The 19689-nt window shown below is 46.0% G+C and overlaps 1 protein-coding gene across 1 annotated transcript in view; it reads left to right on the top strand.

Moving 5' to 3' along the window:
- The first annotated feature begins 1745 nt into the window (after nt 1-1745).
- Nucleotides 1746-19689, top strand: part of entpd6 (ectonucleoside triphosphate diphosphohydrolase 6) — a 39128-nt gene continuing 21184 nt past the window's right edge. Inside the window, exons 1-6 of the mRNA XM_055639937.1 lie at nt 1746-1854; nt 6407-6698; nt 7619-7695; nt 12185-12328; nt 14529-14604; nt 17466-17501. Coding sequence (XP_055495912.1) covers nt 6479-6698; nt 7619-7695; nt 12185-12328; nt 14529-14604; nt 17466-17501 — 553 coding nt within the window. The 5' untranslated portion in view covers nt 1746-1854; nt 6407-6478. The remainder of the gene's footprint in view (nt 1855-6406; nt 6699-7618; nt 7696-12184; nt 12329-14528; nt 14605-17465; nt 17502-19689) is intronic.

Genomic DNA, 19689 nt, shown 5'->3' with positions numbered 1-19689 from the left:
CAACATTCTAGTGGAATCAAGAACTGGGGGAGACATAGGATCATGCACCCCTGAAAAGCGCTCCAATTTTTTTTAATGGGAACTTTGCAACTCTTTCCCACAGATCTTCCCTACTCTCAGTGGGAAAAGCTTTTCCACGAACGTTTTTTTTGCCAAGAGACTCAAAGAAGGCACTAACTTGTTCAACCTTTCTCTGTAACTTAGTTGCTGAAACACAGCAACATTCTAGGGCATCTTCTCTGTAACTGTCTCTGTACATCCACACATCTGGATACTAACGGAAGATGTCTTCAAGCTGGGAAGGGTGCAGAGAAGATTTACGAGGATGTTGCTAAGATTTGAGCGCCAAGGAGAGGTTGGGCAGGCTAAGGGTTTATTCCTTGGTGTGCAGGAGGCTGAGGGGTGACCTTATAGAGATGTATAACATAATGAGGGAAATAGACCAGGTGACTACACAGAGTTTAGTTTAGTTTGGACCTTTTACACAGGGTGGGGGAATCAAGAACTGGGAGACATAGGATTAAGATGAAAAGGAAATGATTTAATGGGAACATGAGGGGCAACTCTTTCACACAGAGGTGAGAAAAAACGTTTTCACCCAGAGAGTTGGAAATTTATGGAATTTCCTGCCACAGAGGGCAGTGGAGGCCAAGTCACTGGATGGATTTAAGAGAGAGTTAGATAGAGCTCTAGGGGCTAGTGGAGTCAAGGGATATGGGGAGAAGGCAGGCACAGGTTATTGATTGGGGCGATCAGTCATGATCACAATGAATGGCTCGAAGGGCCGAATGGCCTCCTCCTGCACCTATTTTCTATGTCTATGTTTCTAGAGGGTGGTGGGTGTATGGAACAAACTGCCAGTGGAGGCAGTTGAGGCAGGTACTATAACAGCATTAAAAAAGACATTTGGGCAGATACATGAATAGGAAGGGTTTAAAACGATATAGGACAAATGTTGGCAAAGGGACTAGCTCAGATGGTCGACATGGGCAGGTTGGGCTGAACAGCCTGTTTCTGTGCTGTTAGACTCCGCTACCCTACTGCAGGTTCATAGTTCAGGGTGAAAAACATAAAGGAATATGAACTCAGTATTATGGGACATTTAAAAACAATATTTGTAGTATATTGTAAGAAGCTGTTGCTTCTACTATATAATTAACCTCATATTTTGTCCAGTTGCGCAAATTCGTAGCTCTTCCCTGCTGGTCGGGTTTTCGATGCAAGGTTTGGCAAAGTCAACAGAAAATGAACTGGAAGTTTGAAAGCAAAACAAAGGAGAAAAAGTGACAATTTCTTCACTTTTCTGTTGCCAAAATGTGCATGTGGGTAGCTGTAGCATGTTTATTTTCCCACAAAGAGTAATCTCACTGCAATTTGTCAAAGGTTAGTTTTTGTAATGGCAGTACGTGGTTAACCATAATTGCCATACAGAGTACTGGTATTTATGTATAGCCCGGCACCACAGTGTGATTTATACACGTCGTTCCAGCTTGAGTCAAGTTTTACACGTTGTGATCAATGCCTCTACAGTATTTCCGAAGGAGATTGAGGAGGGTGTGGGACGTCGATGAAGTCCTACAGGTGTACAGCACACGGACTGCTTCGATGACTTGACCGTCCAGGAACAACGAGTGGTGGACACACACTGACCTGACAGAGGCTGCGGCCCTTTGGGCTGCGGCTGCAGCTCCAGCACCTGGTGCCACAGCTGGAGGCGCGGACACGCGCACGCATGGGGACCAGCGCGAGCGCGAGCGCGTCAGGGGAGCGGGAGCGCGCGCGGCGTCACATCACCAGGTCGGGGCCACGGAGCCGGCGGACGGTCGGTGGCGACTCAGCGACCGCGTCTCCACGGTAACAAAACCCCCTCAACACCCTCACCCTCATCCTCACTCCACCCCCTCACCCTCATCACCCTCACCCTCACCCTCATCACCCTCACCCTCATCCCCCTCACTCCACCCCTCATCCCCTCACCCTCATCCCCTCACTCCACCCCTCATCCCCTCACCCTCCCCCCTCACCCTCATCCCCCTCACCCTCATCCCCCCTCACCCCCCCCACCCTCCCTCACCCTCATCCCCTCACCCTCCCCCTCCCCTCCACCCCCTCACCCCCTCACCCCCCTCACCCTCATCCCCCTCACCCTCATCCCCCCCCCTCACCCTCCCCCCCCCCCATCCCCTCACACCCTCACCTCATCCCCTCACCCTCATCCCCCTCACCCTCACCCCCCCCCCACCCTCATCCCCTCACCCCCTCCCCCTCCCCTCACTCCACCCCTCTCTCCCCTCCCCCCTCACCCCTCATCCCCCTCCTCCCCTCATCCCCCTCCCGCTCCCTCCCCCTCACCCTCATCCCCCTCACGCTCACCCCCCTCCCTCACGCTCTCACCCCCCTCACGCTCACCCCCCTCCCCTCCCCCCTCCACCCCCCTCATCCCTCCCCTCCCCTCTCCCCTCCCCCTCACCCCCCTCATCCCTCATTCCCCCACTCCACCCCCTCACTTGCAACCCCCCCGGTAACACCTCCCTCACTCTCTCCCAACTCCCTCCCCCCTCACTCACTTTCCTTTCCTCCCTCTCCCCTTCTCCCCTCCTCCCCCCCCCTCCCTACTACACCCCCCCCCCCCCCCCCGTAACCCACCCCTCACTCCCTCCCATCACTGCCACCCCTCCCATGACTTCTCCTTCACTCCCTTCCTCCTACCTCACCAGGGACTAACTTTACTGTACCATTCTACTGTTTTTATTTAAATTGCTGTTTTTTTTTCCTTTTTCCTTCCTCCCACAATATGTAATATGTAAAAGAATATGTGATTCTGTTCCATTCTGTTAGTAGCTTGTTTGGGTTTTTTTTGCACAAAGTCCACGAGCATTGCCACTTTTCATTTCACTGCACATCACGTATGTGTATGTGACGAATAAACTTGACTTCTTGACTTCCCCCCCCCCCTCCCCCACATCCCTCCCTCACTCCCTGCCCTGCTCCCTGCCTCCCTCCCGGTACCCTCCACTCCAGCCACCGTGGTTGTGTCCGCAGTCTCTCACCATGCTCCCATCTCTCTTTTTTCTTTCTTTCTCTTCCTCAGCCCGTCATCCCTCGGTTTAATGTGAGCTTCTTCACCTCACCCCGTGCCATCATCTCACCAAAACAAGATCCCATCTAAATCCTAATCATCTGCTTTCCTCCCAGATATTCCCTTTATGTCTACATAGGATGGCGCAGCTGGTAGAGCCACTGCCTCACAGCCCAGAAACTCAGGTTTGATCCTGACCTCTGGTGTTGTCTGTGTGGAGTTAGCGCGTTCTCCTTGTGACCCCGTGGGTTTCCTCCTGGTGCTTCGGTTTCTTCCCACATCCCAAGATCCGTGGGCTTATAGGGTAAAAACAAGACACAAAGTGCTGGAGTAACTCAGCGGGTCAGGAGGCATCTCTGGAGAACTAGGATAGGTGACATTTCACAGAGTATTGGAGTAACTCAGAGGGTCAGGCAGAACCTGGAGAACTGGGATAGGTAACGTTTTAACTCTGAAGAAGGATCCCGACCCGAAACGTTACTTATCCTTGTTTTCCAGAGATGCTGTCTGACCTGCTGTTACTCCAGCAGTTTGTGCCTTTTTTGTAAACCACCATTTGTAAGCCACCATATTCAGGCTTGAAGGTTAATTGGCCTCTGTAAATTGTCCCTTGTGCGTAGAGAGTGGATGACAAAGTGGGATAACATAGAACCTTTGATACACGTGACAGTAAACTAAACTGAATTAGTTTGTTAATATTGGGTGATCGATAGTCAGTGTGGACTCTGGGCTGAAGGGTCAATCAATCTTTGCATTAAAGCTATTTCTAAATGGCACCTTTCCCCACCCGGCCTAAATCTCACTAGACAACACTTATGTAAAAGAATATGTGTGTTATGATTGTGTTTATAATTTGTTTGGTTGTTTTGTTGTTTGTCTTTTGTACAAAAGTCCGCGAGCATTGCCACTTTCATTTCACTGCACATCTCGTATGTGTATGTGACAAATAAACTTGACTTGACTTGACTTGTTCAGAAATAAAGTCACTAGTGAGTAAATGTGTTTTGCACATTAGATTCAGTTTGCAAATATACTTGAGCCATTCATACAGCCGTGTACAGCTGCCTCTGTGACTTAAGCAGCCCACTGTAAAGCCATTCATCAGACTGCTGGGCCTCACAGATTAGCCCCGTGTCTTCATAAATTTCTTGGACATGTTTCATCTTAACTTTACCTCGGAATTTTATAACACTGATCAGTTCAAAAAATGGCAAACTAAAGACTTAAAGTGCTGGTGTAACTCTACAGGTCAGGCAGCATCTCTGGTGATTATAGTTAGGTGATAATTCAGGTCGGGTCCCTTCCTCAGACTAATGTTCTCCAGAGGTCCTGTCTGACCTGCGCTTTGTGTCTTTTTTTTGTGAACCAGCACCTGCAGTTCCTTGCAGCACCTCTCCCTCTGAAAAAAATGGCAGTCCCAATTGGCTTTGGATAAAATGTCGTTTTTAGAGACACATCATGGAAACAGGACCTTCGGCCCACTGAGTCCACGCTGAACATCCATCACCCATTCACACTAGTTCTTTATTCTACTTTCCCAAACGCTTCCTACACATGCATGGTGCCATCAAACATTGGTCTGTGCGACGGACTGGGCTACAGCTACCATTCTGTGCCATTTCTTGGACAGAGCTGTTCCCAAACCAAGCTGTGATGCAACCCAACAGTATGACTGCTATGTTTAAGAAAGAACTGCAGATGCTGGAAAAATCTAGGGTAGATAAAAAAGATGGAGAAACTCAGCGGGTGAGGCAGCATCTATGGAGCGAAGAATTCCTTCGCTCCATAGATGCTACCTCACCCGCTGAGTATCTCCAGCATTTTTATCTACCTAGTTTGACTTCTATGGTGCATCTATAGAAGTTTCTAAGAGTAATTGGAGACATGCTGAATTTTCTCAGTCTCCTCAGCAAGTAGAGGCGCTGGTGTGCCTTCTTGGCTGTTGCATCAATGTGGTTGGTCCATGACAGATTGTTGGTAACATCAAAGAAGGGGTCTCGAGCCGAAACATCACTCATTCCTTCTCTCCAGAGATGCTGTCTGACCCGCTGAGTTACTCCAGCTTTTTGTGTCTTATCAATACCAAGGAAGTTGAAGCTCTCAACCATTTCCACATCTACACCATTGATGCTGACTGGAGCATGTACTCCACCAAGCTTCCTGAAGTCAATAACTAGCTCCTTCATCTTGCTGAGGTTATTGTCCTGACACCATGTAACTAAAGGGCCTGTCCCACTTGCGGTTTTGTAGTGAACTAAATCTCCGCGCGCCAACAGCATGTCGCGTAACTGACGGCCAAAGTGGGACAGGCCCAAGACCCTAGCGCGACGCAACGTCTCGCCTCCAACAGCAGCAGAAGCAGGCAAACGAGTGCCGAACTCGGCCTGGGGCTCACGGCCGTTGCGGTCCGGATCCGCCCCCACTTCTACTCCCAGAGGGGGGGCCAAGAAAATTGAAGATAGACACAAAATGCAGGAGTAACTCAGCGGGACCGGCAGCATCTCTGGAGAGAAGCAATAGGTGACATTTCGGGTCAAGACCCTTCTTTTCAGACTGAAGAAGAGTCTCGACACAAAACTCAGCCTGTCCCGCTGAGTTACTCCAGCTTTGTGTCCATCTTCAAATGATATCACGCGCTCCAGACAGCTGTGCGTACGCATGGAATCGCCCCCGACCTTCGCGGGACCGTCTCGGCTTAATTTGCGTGCCAAGGACACGTAACTGGGACAGGCCCTTAAGTTTTCTTTCTCCTTCCTGCACTCTGCCTTGTTATTGTTCGTGGCTTGCTCCAGCACAGTGGTGTCACCTGCAAACCCGTTGAACAAGTTAGAGCCGTCAGGGGAACAACATTGTTCTGTAAATGCTCCTGATTCAAATGGCTGCTCTTACACCCACCTGAAATAGTAATCCGTCTGAAGAAAGATCCCGACCCGAAACATCGCCTGTCCATTCCCTCCACAGATGCTGCTTGACCAGCTGAGTTGATGAACGATGATACTTACTATCACGTGACATGCCACAGGGAGATTCGTTATATTGCATACACAACTATGATCATATGATCATTATATGATAAAGTTATAATGTATACCATTGAGTTCCTCCAGTAGTTGTGTTTTGCTCAGTTTGTATCTCGAGAAGCTGCCAAACCTGCAGAGTATTTCCTGCATATTGTGTTTTTAATTCCAATTTTACAGAATATATGTGTTATCCTTGTTGATTTAACATTGAAATCTTGGTCTTACCATTAAAAAAAGATACATTCTACTTCAGTAAGGGAAAAATCCTTCACTACATTTTGATGAAATCTTTTATTCTTTCTGACAGATTCCATATCGTGTTGTGTAATCCATGTATGGACCTGCTGCAAATGAAATATGTATTTAATTGCTGGAAACCATGAAGTTACCAAAACTTGCCTTTGTTTTTGTCCTGTTCATTTGCCTGTGCCTCTACATCTATCAAAAGAATCCTTTCCGAAGGATACAGAATGGGCTCAGATTCCACCTGCAGGCCACTGGCCAACAGCCCACTGCCCGCTGCTTCTATGGGATCATGTTTGATGCTGGCAGCACTGGCACACGGATCCATGTATTCAAGTTTACCCAGACTACAAACGGTAGGATTTTAAATTATATTGCATAATGACGTTGATATCAACATTGACGGCAGTGAACAGCATAATTCCTCTGACCCAACCTGGGTATGCACCCTTTCTCCACTTTCCTGCCCCCTTCCCCTACCACCCATATCACTCCCTCCGGTTTATATTTCACTCTCCTTATCTGACACCCTTTGGCTACGAAAGGCACAAAATACTGGAGTAACTCAGCGGGACAGGCAGCATCTCTGGAGGACACAAAATGCTGGAGTACTTCCAGTTCCAGAAATGCTGCCTGTTCCGCTGAGTTACTCCAGCATTTTGTGTCTATCTTCGATTTAAACTGGCATCTGCAATTCTTTCCTACACCCTATTGTCTACTTTGCATAGAAACATCTAGCATAGAAAAATAGGTGCGGGATTAGGCCATTTGGCCCTTCAAGCCAACACCGCCATTCAAAATGTTCATTGCTAATCATCTAAAATTCTTAAGGGATTGGACAGCCTAGATGCAGGAAAAATGTTCCCGATGTTGGGGGAGTCTAGAACCAAGGGTCACAGTTTAAGAATAAGGGTATGCCATTTAGGACTGAGATGAGGAAAAACATTTTCAGCCAGAGAGTTGTGAATCTGTGGAATTCTCTGTCACAGAAGGCAGTGAAGGTCTATTCACTGGATGTATTCGAGAGAGAGTTAGATAGAGCTCTTAGGACTAACAGAATCAAGGGATATAGGGAGAAAGCAGGAACAGGGTACTGATTCTGGATGATCAGCCATGATCATATTGAATGGTGGTGCTGGCTCAAAGGGCCGAATGGCCTTCTCCTGCACCTATTTTCTATTTCTAAACCAATACCGTCAATATATTGCTGAATGTTTTTGTAATTGATGTGAAATGTCTGATAAGTCAATCATCTAAATTTGTTTCCTTTCAACAGGATCTCCTAAACTTGCAAATGCGATTTTCAAAGCCTTGAAGCCAGGATTGTCGGCATATTCGGACAAGCCGGAATTGGTAACTATGTGTGTTTTCTTATTAGAGTGAAGAAAAAACTCTGCAACATCGGGAAAAATAGTAAGCACTGGGCAGATTTGGAAGTGGCTGCAGGGGGGGAAATGGAGTTATTGTTTCTATCTGATGACATTCGAGAACTGGAACAAATTAGAGGCAAATAGTTAATGGTGGGACTGGTAAATATATGAAACCTTAGTCTAGGAATAGTATTGCCAGTTGCATGAGAGGATCAAAGGAGGAGGGAAGAGTGGGCTATCTGGAACAGACAGTACTGAAGTGAAGAAAGCGAATGGTATGTTAGCTTTCATAGCAAAAGGATTTGAGTATAGGAGCAGGGAGGTTCTACTGCAGTTGCACAGGGTCTTGGTGAGACCACACCTGGAGTATTGCGTACAGTTTTGGTCTCCAAATCTGAGGAAGGACATTATTGCCATAGAGGGAGTGCAGAGACAGTTCACCAGACTGATTCCTGGGATGTCAGGACTGTCTTATGAAGAAAGACTGGATAGACTTGGTTTATACTCTCTAGAATTTAGAAGATTGAGAGGGGATCTTATAGAAACTTACAAAATTTTTAAGGGGTTGGACAGGCTAGATGCAGGAAGATTGCTCCCGATGTTGGCGAATTCCAGGACAAGGGGTCACAGCTTAAGGATAAGGGGGAAATCCTTTAAAACCGAGATGAGAAGAACTTTTTTCACACAGAGAGTGGTGAATCTCTGGAACTCTCTGCCACAGAGGGTAGTCGAGGCCAGTTCATTGACTATATTTAAGAGGCAGTTAGATGTGGCCCTTGTGGCTAAGGAGATCAGAGGGTATGGAGAGAAGGCAGGTACGGGATACTGAGTTGGATGATCAGCCATGATCATATTGAATGGCGGTGCAGGCTCGAAGGGCCGAATGGCCTACTCCTGCACCTAATTTCTATGTTTCTATGTATTTACTTGTTTGAGGAAAGTTACAGCGAAAGGCAAGTAGATCCCAGAACAATGAACAACCCTTGAGCTTGAAGCTGCAGCTTTGCCATATGTAGAGTGACTGAGGCTGCATCCTCCATTCCTCCCACTGTAGAAGGCACAGTACAAGAATGAGGGGCCATTGTTCATGCTTATATTAACCTGTGTAGGAGGCCAAGGATGGAATTAGAGTCATAGACCTATATAACAAGGAAACGGGCCCTTGGACTAAAGTTGTCCATGGCGATTAGGATGTCCATCTGAGCTAGTCCCATGTGGCCCACATCCTTCTAAACCATCCCTATCCATGTACTGTCCAAATGTCTTTCAAATGTTGCTATTGTACTCGCCTCAGCTAGCTCCTCTGGCAGCTCATTCCATGCATTCACCTACCTCTGTGTGCAAAGCTGCTCCTCGAGTTCCTATCAGATTTTCCCCTCTCACCTTAAACTATGCCCTCTAGTTTTAGATTCCGCTGCTCTTGCATAAAGACTTTGACCAACCACTGGTCGGGTGGCACGACGGTGCAGCGGGTAGAGCTGCTGCCTTACAGTGCCAGAGACCCGGGTTGGATTCTGACTATGGATGCCTGTCTGTACAGAGTTTGTACGTTCTCCCTGTGACCAACGTGGGTTTTCTCCAGCATCTCCGCTTTCCGCCCACACTCCAAAAACATACAGATTTGTAGGTTAATTGGCTTGGTATAAATGTACAATTGTCTCTAGTGTGTGTAGGATAGCATTAGTGTGTAGGGATTGTTAGTCTGCTTGGACTCAGTGGGCCAAAAGGCCTGTTTCCAACTTTATCTTGAAACTAATCTTAAAAAAAGACCATCATTCTTTTTTTATATTTCAATAAGGTCACCCGTCAACCTCTTCCGCTCCAGTGAATAAAGTCCAAGCCTCTCCTTATGTTAAAGCCTTCCTGTTCTCATAACATCCTTTTGAATTTCTTCTGCACCCTTTCCAGCTTGATGACATGCTTCCTGCTGCTGGGCGACCAGAAGTGCACATAGCGCTGCGTGTGGTCTCACTATCCACTTGTACAGTGCCAAGCCCTGTCCTCAATGCTGTGACCGATGAAGGCAAGCGGGCCTAACGCCTCCTTCAACACCCGTACCACCTGAGCTGCCACTCTCAGGGGAATGTTTACCTGTGCCCCTAGACCTTCCTTCAGGACCCTGCCATTTACAGTGCAGGTCTAACCCTGGTTTAACTTACCGAAATGCAACGCCTTGCATGTTATCAAGTTCAATTCCATCTACCATTCCCTACTTGGTTTATCAAGGTTCAGTTGCTTTGAATATCACAAATAGGTGTCTCCTATGTGGAAAATGCACTAGTTCTTGGTATTATCCTGTCAAAGCATCTCTGAAACCTAGAGTCCTAGGTTTTGTTATTCTAACTAAAGTGTTGTGCACCCCCATATGCTGCCTTCACACCCCATGCTGCCACATTCAGAGACCAATGGACTGGTGCTCCAAGCTCCTCCTGTTTAGGTTAGGTTAGATATACCAGCACTTCGGCTCACCAAGTCCGCACCGACCAGCAATCCTTGCACATTCACACTACCCTACACTCACTATGCACAATTTTACATTTATATTTTCATACCAAACCAATTAACGTACAAAAACCTGTACGTCTTTGGAGTGTTGGATGAAACCGAAGATCTCGGAGAAAACCCACGCGGTCATGGGGAGAACATGCAAACTGTACAGACAGCAGCTGTAGCCCGGATCGAACCCGGGACTCTGGCGCTGTAAGGCAGCAACTCTGCCCGCTGCGCCACTAGGCCGCCCTGTTGATCAACGCTCCTTTCAAACCTACCCTTCACTGGTATATCCTAGCATTGTTTGCCTTCCCGAGACTAAACTCCATTTGCCATTGCTCTGCCCAATGATCCCGTTAATCTATATGGTGTAGTACCTTAGCCCTCCTGGCTATCTATGATACCACTGATGTTCGTGCCATCTGTACATTCACTAAGCATACCTCCATGTCATTAATGTATACTATAAACATGAAAGGACTTTTAAGATAGCAATTTTAAACAAAATGGTGATGAACTTCAGCTCACTGTCGACACTTGAACATTCTCTGATTCCAATCACTTGGACCATGAGTTAGTATTAACAGAGTCATAGAGTGATACAGTGTGGATACAGGCCTTTCAGCCCCACATCCACACCGGCCAACATGTCCCAACTACACTTGTCCCACCTGCCCGCATATGGTTAATATCCCTCCAAATCTGTCCTGTCCATGTACCTGTCTTAACTCTTTCTTAAACTTTCGGATAATCCCAACCTCAACTACCTCCTCTGGCAGCTTGTTCCATACGTCCACCACCCTCTGTGTGAAAAAGTTTATCCTCAGATTCCTATTAAATCTTTTCACCTTAAACCTATGTCCTCTGGTCCTCGATTCACCTACTCTGGGCAAGAGACTCTGTGCATCTACCTGATCTATTCCTCTCATGATTTTATACACCTCTATAAGATCTCCCCTCATCCTCCTGCACTCCAAGGAATAGAGTCCCAACTTACTCAACCTCTCCCTATAGCTCAGACCCTCGAGTCCTGGCAACATCCGTGTAAATCTTATCTGTATCCTTTTCAGCTTGACAACATCTTTCCTATAACATGGTGCCCAGAACTGAACACAATACTCTAAATGTGGCCTCACCAAAGTCTTACACAACTGCAACATGACCTCCCAATTTATATTCTCAATAATCTGACTGATGAAGGCCAATGTGTCAAAAGCCTTTTTTTAACCACCCTATCTACCTGCAATTCCACCTTCAAGGGACCATGCACCTGTACTCCTAGATCCCTCTGCTCTACAACACTTCCCAGAGCCCTACCATTCACTGTGTAGGTCCTGCCCTTGTTAAACTTCTGAAAATGCAACACCTCACATTTCTCTGTAACTTCTGTCCAAGTTCCAAATCTGGTTTTAAAAAAAGTGTTTTTCAGCTGAAATGCCTTTCTGCAAGTTTCTTGTTTCCTTTTTTCCAAGAAATCCATTTGCTCATAAGGAACAAAGCTTACAGTATTAATTCGTTCAATTTGAAGACGGTGTGACTAGCCCAACTTACAATGTATATTACAGAGGAAACTAGGTGTTCAAGTGAACCTTAACAAGGCTGAACAGACTGCAGATTTCAACATATGTGTGGGATTAATGAGCACTTGGGCCAATGTTATGATTTTTAAACTAAATACAAAGTAAATCCTGTGCCTCTTCCAAATAGCCCTCAATCCCTTGATCATTCAAAAAGTGATCTACCTCTTAAAATCTTTAAATCCCCCTTTAAATCCTTCTGGAAGAAGTTTCTAAATGTATATTTTTTAGTTTCGAGATATAGCCCAGAAACAGGCCCTTCGGCCCACCCAGTCCACACTGACTAGTGATCACCGCATGAATAAGCAGGCACGGTGTGTTTGTAAATTGTTAAGTGTTTTTGTCATTCGTTGTTCAGTAAGACTTGTTAAACTCAATTGGCTGTGTTTGCTTTACATTCCCTAGAGCACTAAGGGAATTGAAGAACTGCTGGAAGTTGCCAAAAGCTGCATTCCTCGTGACTATTGGGCAAGCACACCGTTAGTACTGAGGGCCACGGCTGGCTTACGCCTGTTACCTGGAGAGAAAGCCCAGCTTTTACTGCATACGGTAATCTCCTCACTCTGGTCACTAACATTGTTGATTTAGAGAATTCACACCTCTAAAATATGATGGAGAAGTAAAAAGTGAACTATTACTAAACACAATTCTCCCGAAGGGTCCCGAACCAAAACATCACCCATGCATGTTCTCCAGAGATTCTTTCCTTTGTCTAAACCAGCATGTACAGTTCCTTTCACGACACCTCGGTACACGGACAAAAAACTAAGCTGGACTGATCTTTGTTTTACGATGCTCCAGTTCAGTTTTGTTTATTGACCCGTGTACCGAGATACAGTGAAAAACATTTAACCATTAAAAAATACAATTACAGCACGGAAACAGGCCATCTCGGCCCTTCTAGTCCGTGCCGAACACTTACTCTCACCTAGTCCCATCTACCTGCACTCAGACCATAACCCTCCATTCCTATCCCATCCATATACCTATCCAATTTATTATTAAATGATAAAATCGAACCTGCCTCCACCACTTCCACTGGAAGCTCATTCCACACAGCTACCACTCTCTGAGTAAAGAAGTTCCCCCTCATGTTACCCCTAAACATTTGTCCCTTCTCAAATCATGTCCTCTTGTTTGAATCTTCCATACTCTCAATGGAAAAAGCTTATCCGTTAACTGTCTATCCCTCTCATAATTTTAAAGACCTCTATCAAGTCCACCCTTAACCTTCTGCGCTCCAAAGAATAAAGACCTATCTTGTTCAGCCTTTCTCTGTAACTTAGGTGCTGAAACCCAGGCAACATTCTAGTAAATCTCCTCTGTACTCTCTCTATTTTGTTGACATCTTTCCTATAATTAGGCGACCAAAATTGTACACCATACTCCAGAATTGGCCTCACCAATACCTTGTACAATTTTAACCCAACTTCTATACTCAATGCTCTGATTTATAAAGGCCAGCACATCAAAAGCTTTCTTTACCACCCTATCTACATGAGATTCCACCTTCAGAAAACTGTGCACAGTTATTCCTAGATCCCTGTTCAACTACATTCCTCAATTCGCTACCATTTACCATGTACGTCCTATTTTGATTTGTCCTGCCATGATGTAGCACCTCACACTTATCAGCATTAAATTCCATCTGCCATCTTTCAGCCCACTCTTCCAAATGGCCTAAATCTCTCTGTAGACTTTGAAAATCTACTTCATTATCCACAACAACACCTATCTTAGTATCATCTGTATACTTACTAAACCAATTTACTACACCATCATCCAGATCATTGATGTATATGACAAACAACAGTGGACCCAACACAGATCCCTGAGGCACCCCACTAGTCACCGGCTTCCAACCTGACAAACAGTTATCCACCATTACTCTCTGGTATCTCCCATTCAGCCACTGGTGAATCCATCTTGCTACTCCCTACTAATACCCAACAATTGAACCTTCTTAACCAACCTTCCATGAGGAACCTTGTCAAAGGCCTTACTGAAGTCCATATAGACAACATCCACTACTTTACCCTCATCAATTTCCCTAGTAACCTCTTCAAAAATTCAAGAAGATTAGTCAAACATGACCTTCCAGGCACAAATCCATGTTGACTGTTCCTAATTATAGACCCTGTTTATCCAGATGATTATATATATTATCTCTAAGTATCCTTTCCATTAATTTGCCCACCACAGACGTCAAACTAACAGGTCTATAATTGCTAGGTTTACTCTTAGAACCTTTTTTAAACCCTTTTAAAACCCTTTTGTTGCATGCTATCCAGTCAGCCTCACTAACGTTTTGTCCAACTGTAACACAACGTCCCGACTTCAATGTACAAAGGAAACACTGCAGATGCAGGATTACAAATAAGGACATAAAATGCTGGAGTAAATCAGTGGACCAGGCAGCAGCATCTCTGTAGAACATGGAGATCAGTCTGAGGAAGGGTCCTGACCCAAAACGTTGCCCATCCATGTTGCCTGATATGAGTTACTACATCATTTGTCGTCCCAACTTCTATACTCAGTTTCCTGTCTGGTGAGGACCATGCTGTATACAGTCACATCTTCAGGGTGATGTGTGCGTACAAATAGACCCCAGTCTTGTGAAGCCCCTCAAGGCGACAAAAAGGCCCACTATTCTGATGTTACAATCCTCTGAGCAATGTGTGCGTTTACTGGGGTTACAGGAATGTAGTAACTCTTAATTCCTGTGGTTTTTCTGAATCCATTCTCGCAGGTAAAAGAAGTCTTTCAAGCAAGCCCTTTCCGAGTATCAACAGATTGTGTTAGCATCATGGATGGGAGTGATGAAGGTAGAATATGACTCTATTGTTATTTGACATGAATTTATACTTCACAACGATGTTAACTAAGCTTGCAGGCTTGCGTTACAGGGAGAGGTTGGATAGGCTGGGACATTCTTTTCTCAGGAGCGTAGGATGCTGAGGGGTGATCTAACTGAGGTGGACAAGATCATGAGGGGCACGGATAAAGTGAACACACACTCCTTTCTGCAGCGTAGGGAATTCTAAAACCAGAGGGCACAGGCTTAAGATGAGAGGGGATAGATTTCAACGGGACCTCTGGCAACTTTTCCACTCAAAGGGTGGGATATGGAGCGAGCTGCCAGAAGAAGCTATAGAAGTGGATGCAGTTATGATTTTTAAAAGACATTTGGACAGATTTGTGAAGGTTGGGTTTAGAGGGATAAGGGGAAATGGGACTAGCCACGTCTGCCAACTTGGTCAGTCTGGAGAAGGTGGGCGGAAGGGCCATTTCCGTGCTGTACATCTATGACTATATGAATACATGCTGATCATCTGGGTTAAATACTGCTGCTGCATTTGCTGCTGATACGTAGACGGATAAGCAACATGTGAGAGTATACCAAGCACCTGCAAAGGGATATGGGTTGAGAAATAGACAAAAGGTTGGCAGATGTCACATACGATACAATACGATAGAACTTATCCCAGGAAGAAAATTGATCTGCCTACAGTCATAAAACACAAAATACATTGAACATTAAATTAAAGTGACGAGTGGAAAGGATTGGGGAGGTGAAGATTGGGGAGTTAGAAAGCCACAGGGAAGAAGGATCTCTTGTGGCGTTCTTGGTGGAACCAGTCTGTTGCTTCTTCTTCTTGCGCATGGCTTGCACAGCCTAAAGTTGTAGGACAACTTGTTCTATTTGATCTTACTTGATTGTGCACACCAGGTTGATTGCATTCGTCGAAACAGGGCGGACCACGTGAAGGTTGCAATCTTCCACCCCAGTCTGTTGCTGAAGGTTCTCCTCAGGTTGACCAGTGTGTCATGGAGGGGGTGAGCTGTATTGTCGAGGATGCTCCGCAGTTTGAGGAGCATCCTCCCCTCCAAGATCCACCTCCCACGAATCCAACTCCACCCCAGACGGAGCCAGCCTTCCTGATGAGTTTGTTGATCCTATTGGCATCCGCTGCCTTTGCCCTGCTGCCCCAGCCACGGCAGTGAAGAAGATGGCACTGACCACCATCGATTGTCAGTTATGTCTATAACCCTATCTGGGCAACAATTTCATGAATTTATCACCAGGTGTAAAATACAAAACCTGTAACTGGCTGTCATTTTTGGATAGACAACTGGATGTGGTGGGATACAGTTCACATGCAGGCAATGGAGATCAGGTTAACTTGACATCATGTTCGGCATGGACATTGTAGGCTGAAGGGCCTGTTCCCATGCTGTACTATTCCATGTAGTCCTAATTTAGTTTAAGTAGGTTTTAAGTGCTGCTTAATCTTATATATCTCTCTTGTAAGATCAGAACAACATGAGCATTAGGAAGGAGAGCAAGCTGTAACATTGACCTCAATTCCACTTTCCTCCCAGTCCCCCACTCTCTCCCAGAGTAAAAGTCTATCTAGGTGTGAAAATGATTCAGACTCCATTGTCTTTTCTATGATCGGCTCACAGACAAGAAATGTTTAGGGGGATATGGACCAAATGCTGGCAAATGGAACAGGATTAGATGGGGCATCTTGGTCAGCCGTGGCAAGTTGAACTGAAGGGCCTGTTTCTGTACTGTAAGCCTTTCCCTCTTTTCAAGACTAATGGCCCTGTCCCACGGTACGAGTTCATTCCAAGAGCTCTCCCCAGTTTAAAAAAAATCAAACTCGTGGTAAGCACGGAGAATGAACGTAGCGGGTACGTCGGAGCTCTTAGCGGCTCGTAACACTAACGGCGGGTACTGGGGAAGACTCGCTAGCGGCAGGTAAGCTCGGGAAGACTCGTGAAGATTTTTCCAACATGTTGAAAAATGTCCACGAGAGCCCCGAGTACCGACGAGCGACCATTACCGTAAATCTCCGAGTTCGAATCAGGGCAAACTCGGGAGAACTCTTGGAATGAACTCGTACCGTGGGACAGGGCCATTAATGGTCAAGGATATAATAGGTACATTTGAAGGAAAATGTGGACACAAGGAACTGCAGATGCTGGTTTACAAATCTGGGCAAAGGGGAAAAGAATTGGGAGGGTCTTGATTAGTGAGATGGGAAAATAGATCAGCCATGATCGAATGGGCAGCACGATGGCGCAGCGGTAGAGTTGCTGCCTTACAGCGCCAGAGACCCGGGTTCGATCCTGAATACGGGTGCTGTGTATACGGATTTCTACCTTCTCCCCGTGACCTGCATGGGATTTCTACGGGATCTCCGGTTTCCTCCCACATTCCAAAGACGTACAGGTTTGTAGCTTAACTGGCTTTGGTAAAATGTCAAATTGTTCCTTGTGTACAGGATAGTGTTAGTGTGCGGGGATCGCTGGTCGGCGCGGACTCGATGGGCCGAAGAGCCTGTTTCCGCGCTGTCTATCTAAACGAATGGCAGAGTGGACTCGATGGGCTTAATGGCCTAATTCTGCCCCTGCATCTTATGGTTTTATGGTGAACTGTTTTGTCGAAAAGCTTTAACAGATATGATGAGCTGACTAGCCTATGATTCCATAATATCGTGAGATAAAATAAAAGTTGATTTCTCTGGTGCATATCATGATTCAATCCTTTAAATATCCGTGCGTGTAATAGTTGCCAGTGTAACCTGGTCTCTTTCGTTGTGTTAGTAACAGGATTCAGCAGGACAGGGTCATTATACACCGTTTACATACTGATCCGTTGTTTATTTTGTCATTGCAGGTATCTCGGCATGGATTACAGTCAACTTTTTAACAGGTAGGTGCAAGTATCTAGTGGATATCATTCGTGAAATCAACATCAGGAGACAAAGGTGTTTAATAGTTCATAAGTTATAGGAATAGAATTAGGCCATTCGGCCCATCAAGTCTGCTCCGACATTCTGCCATGGCTGAACTATCTTTCTCTCTCAACCCCATTCTCCTGCCTTCTTCCCAAAAGCCCCGAAACCCGTACTAATCCAGAATCTATCAATCTGCGTCTTAAAATTACCAAGTGACTTGACCTCCACAGCCATTTGTGGCAATGAATTCCACAAATTCACCACCTTCTGACTAAAGATTGTCAGATGTACTGCCAGCAGAAGGCTGAAATTCTTACTTGCTGCAGCTTAATAAGTGCAATAATACACAGATACTAATATAATAATCAATAATGCAATGAATTAATAACTCTACTACTAGTGCAAGCCCAACGTATGTGTTGCAACTAAAGACACAGTCCATATTGGATCACAGTTGCTGAGGTTAGTGTTGTGCAATGTTCACGAGCCTGATGGTTGCTGGGAAGAAGCAGTTTAGTTTAGAGGTACAGCGCGGAAATTGGCCCTTTGGCACAACGGGTCGGTGCCGACCCGCGATCACCACACACACTAACGCTATCCTGCACACACTGGGGACAATTTCACAGCTATACCAAGTCAATTGGTCTACAAACCTATTCAAGAGAGTTGGATATAGCTTTAGGGCTAACGGAATCAAGGGATATGGGGAGAAAGCAGGAACGGGGCACTGATTCTGGAAGATCAGCCATGCTCATATTGAATGGCAGTGCTGGTGCGAAGGGCTGAATGGCCTACTCCTGCACCTATTTTCTACATGTCTATGTCTATGTAAACATCCAACTCAGTATCCCAACCCTGCCTTCTCTCCATACCCTCTGATCCCTTTAGCCACAAGGGCCACATCTAACTCCCTCTTAAATATAGCCAATGAACTGGCCTCAACTACCTTCTGTGGCAGAGAATTCCACAGATTCACCACTCTCTGTGTAAAAAAATGATTTTCTCTTCTCGGTCCTAAAAGACTTCCCTCTTATCCTTAAACTGTGACCCCTAGTTCTGGACCTCCCCAACATCGGGAATAATGTACGTCAAAACCTGTACGTCTTTGGACTGTGGGAGAAAACCGGAGCTTTCTCGGAGAAAAACCATGCAGGTCACGGAGAGAACATACAAACTCTGTACAGACAGCGCCCATAGTCGGGATGGAGCCTGGCTCTCTAAGGCAGCGGCAGCAACTCTACCACTGTGCCACCTTGCCACCCTCTCTGTTCTGGGGTTTCAGGCTTCTGTACCTTCTTCCTGAAATAAGTTGTCCTTCACTGGGAATGAATTGGCAGGTCGGGGTGGGGAGATTGCAACCTTCATGTGGTCCACCCTGTTTCAACGAATGCAATCAACCTGGCGTGCACAAGCAAATAAGATCAAATAGAACTAGTTGTCCTGCAACTTTTGGCTGTGCACGCCATACGCAAGAAGAATTGGCAGGTGACTGTATCCTGACCACGTGGCTTCATGCTTCAATGATCTGCGTGGCTGATTCCCTCTCACATGCAAGAACACGTGAAGAGCAAGGCCACGTCAGCAGCTGGGCGGTTCTGAAGGATGCCCAGCGGCAGTCACTTGTTCTATTCCTATTGCATTTGAATTCTGCACCAGACACACCCAGCAAAAGCAGTTTAACAGAGGTGTGGACTGCAGGGAAATGTCACCCATCCTTTATCTCCAGAGATGCTGTCTGACCCGCTGAATTACTCCAGCACTCTGTGTCTATCTAAGGTATAAACCAGAATCTGCAGTTCCATGTTTCTTCATTATTTAACACTTTTCTCTCACCAGGCTTTTAGATGGGCACATGGATGTGTCACGTGCAGGCAGATAAGAGTTGGTCTTGGCATTGTGTTTGGAACAGACACTGTGGGCTGAAGGGACTCTTCCTATGCTGTGTTCTGTTTCTGTTAATCTGATCTCATCCTGATACATTTAGAGTCTTGCTGTACAGAAACAGGCCCTTCGGCCCATCTCATCCATACTGACCAAGTTGGCATACTGGGCTAGTGTTTCGGCCCGAAACGTTGCCTATTTCCTTCGCTCCATAGATGCTGCTGCACCCGCTGAGTTTCTCCAGCTTTTTTGTGTACTTTCGATTTTCCAGCATCTGCAGTT

The sequence above is a fragment of the Leucoraja erinacea genome, chromosome 8 (genome assembly GCF_028641065.1).
Source record: "Leucoraja erinacea ecotype New England chromosome 8, Leri_hhj_1, whole genome shotgun sequence".
NCBI classification, from domain to species: Eukaryota; Metazoa; Chordata; class Chondrichthyes; order Rajiformes; family Rajidae; genus Leucoraja; species Leucoraja erinaceus.
Note: the sequence above shows the minus strand (reverse complement) of the source record. Positions and strands in the feature narration are given on the sequence as shown.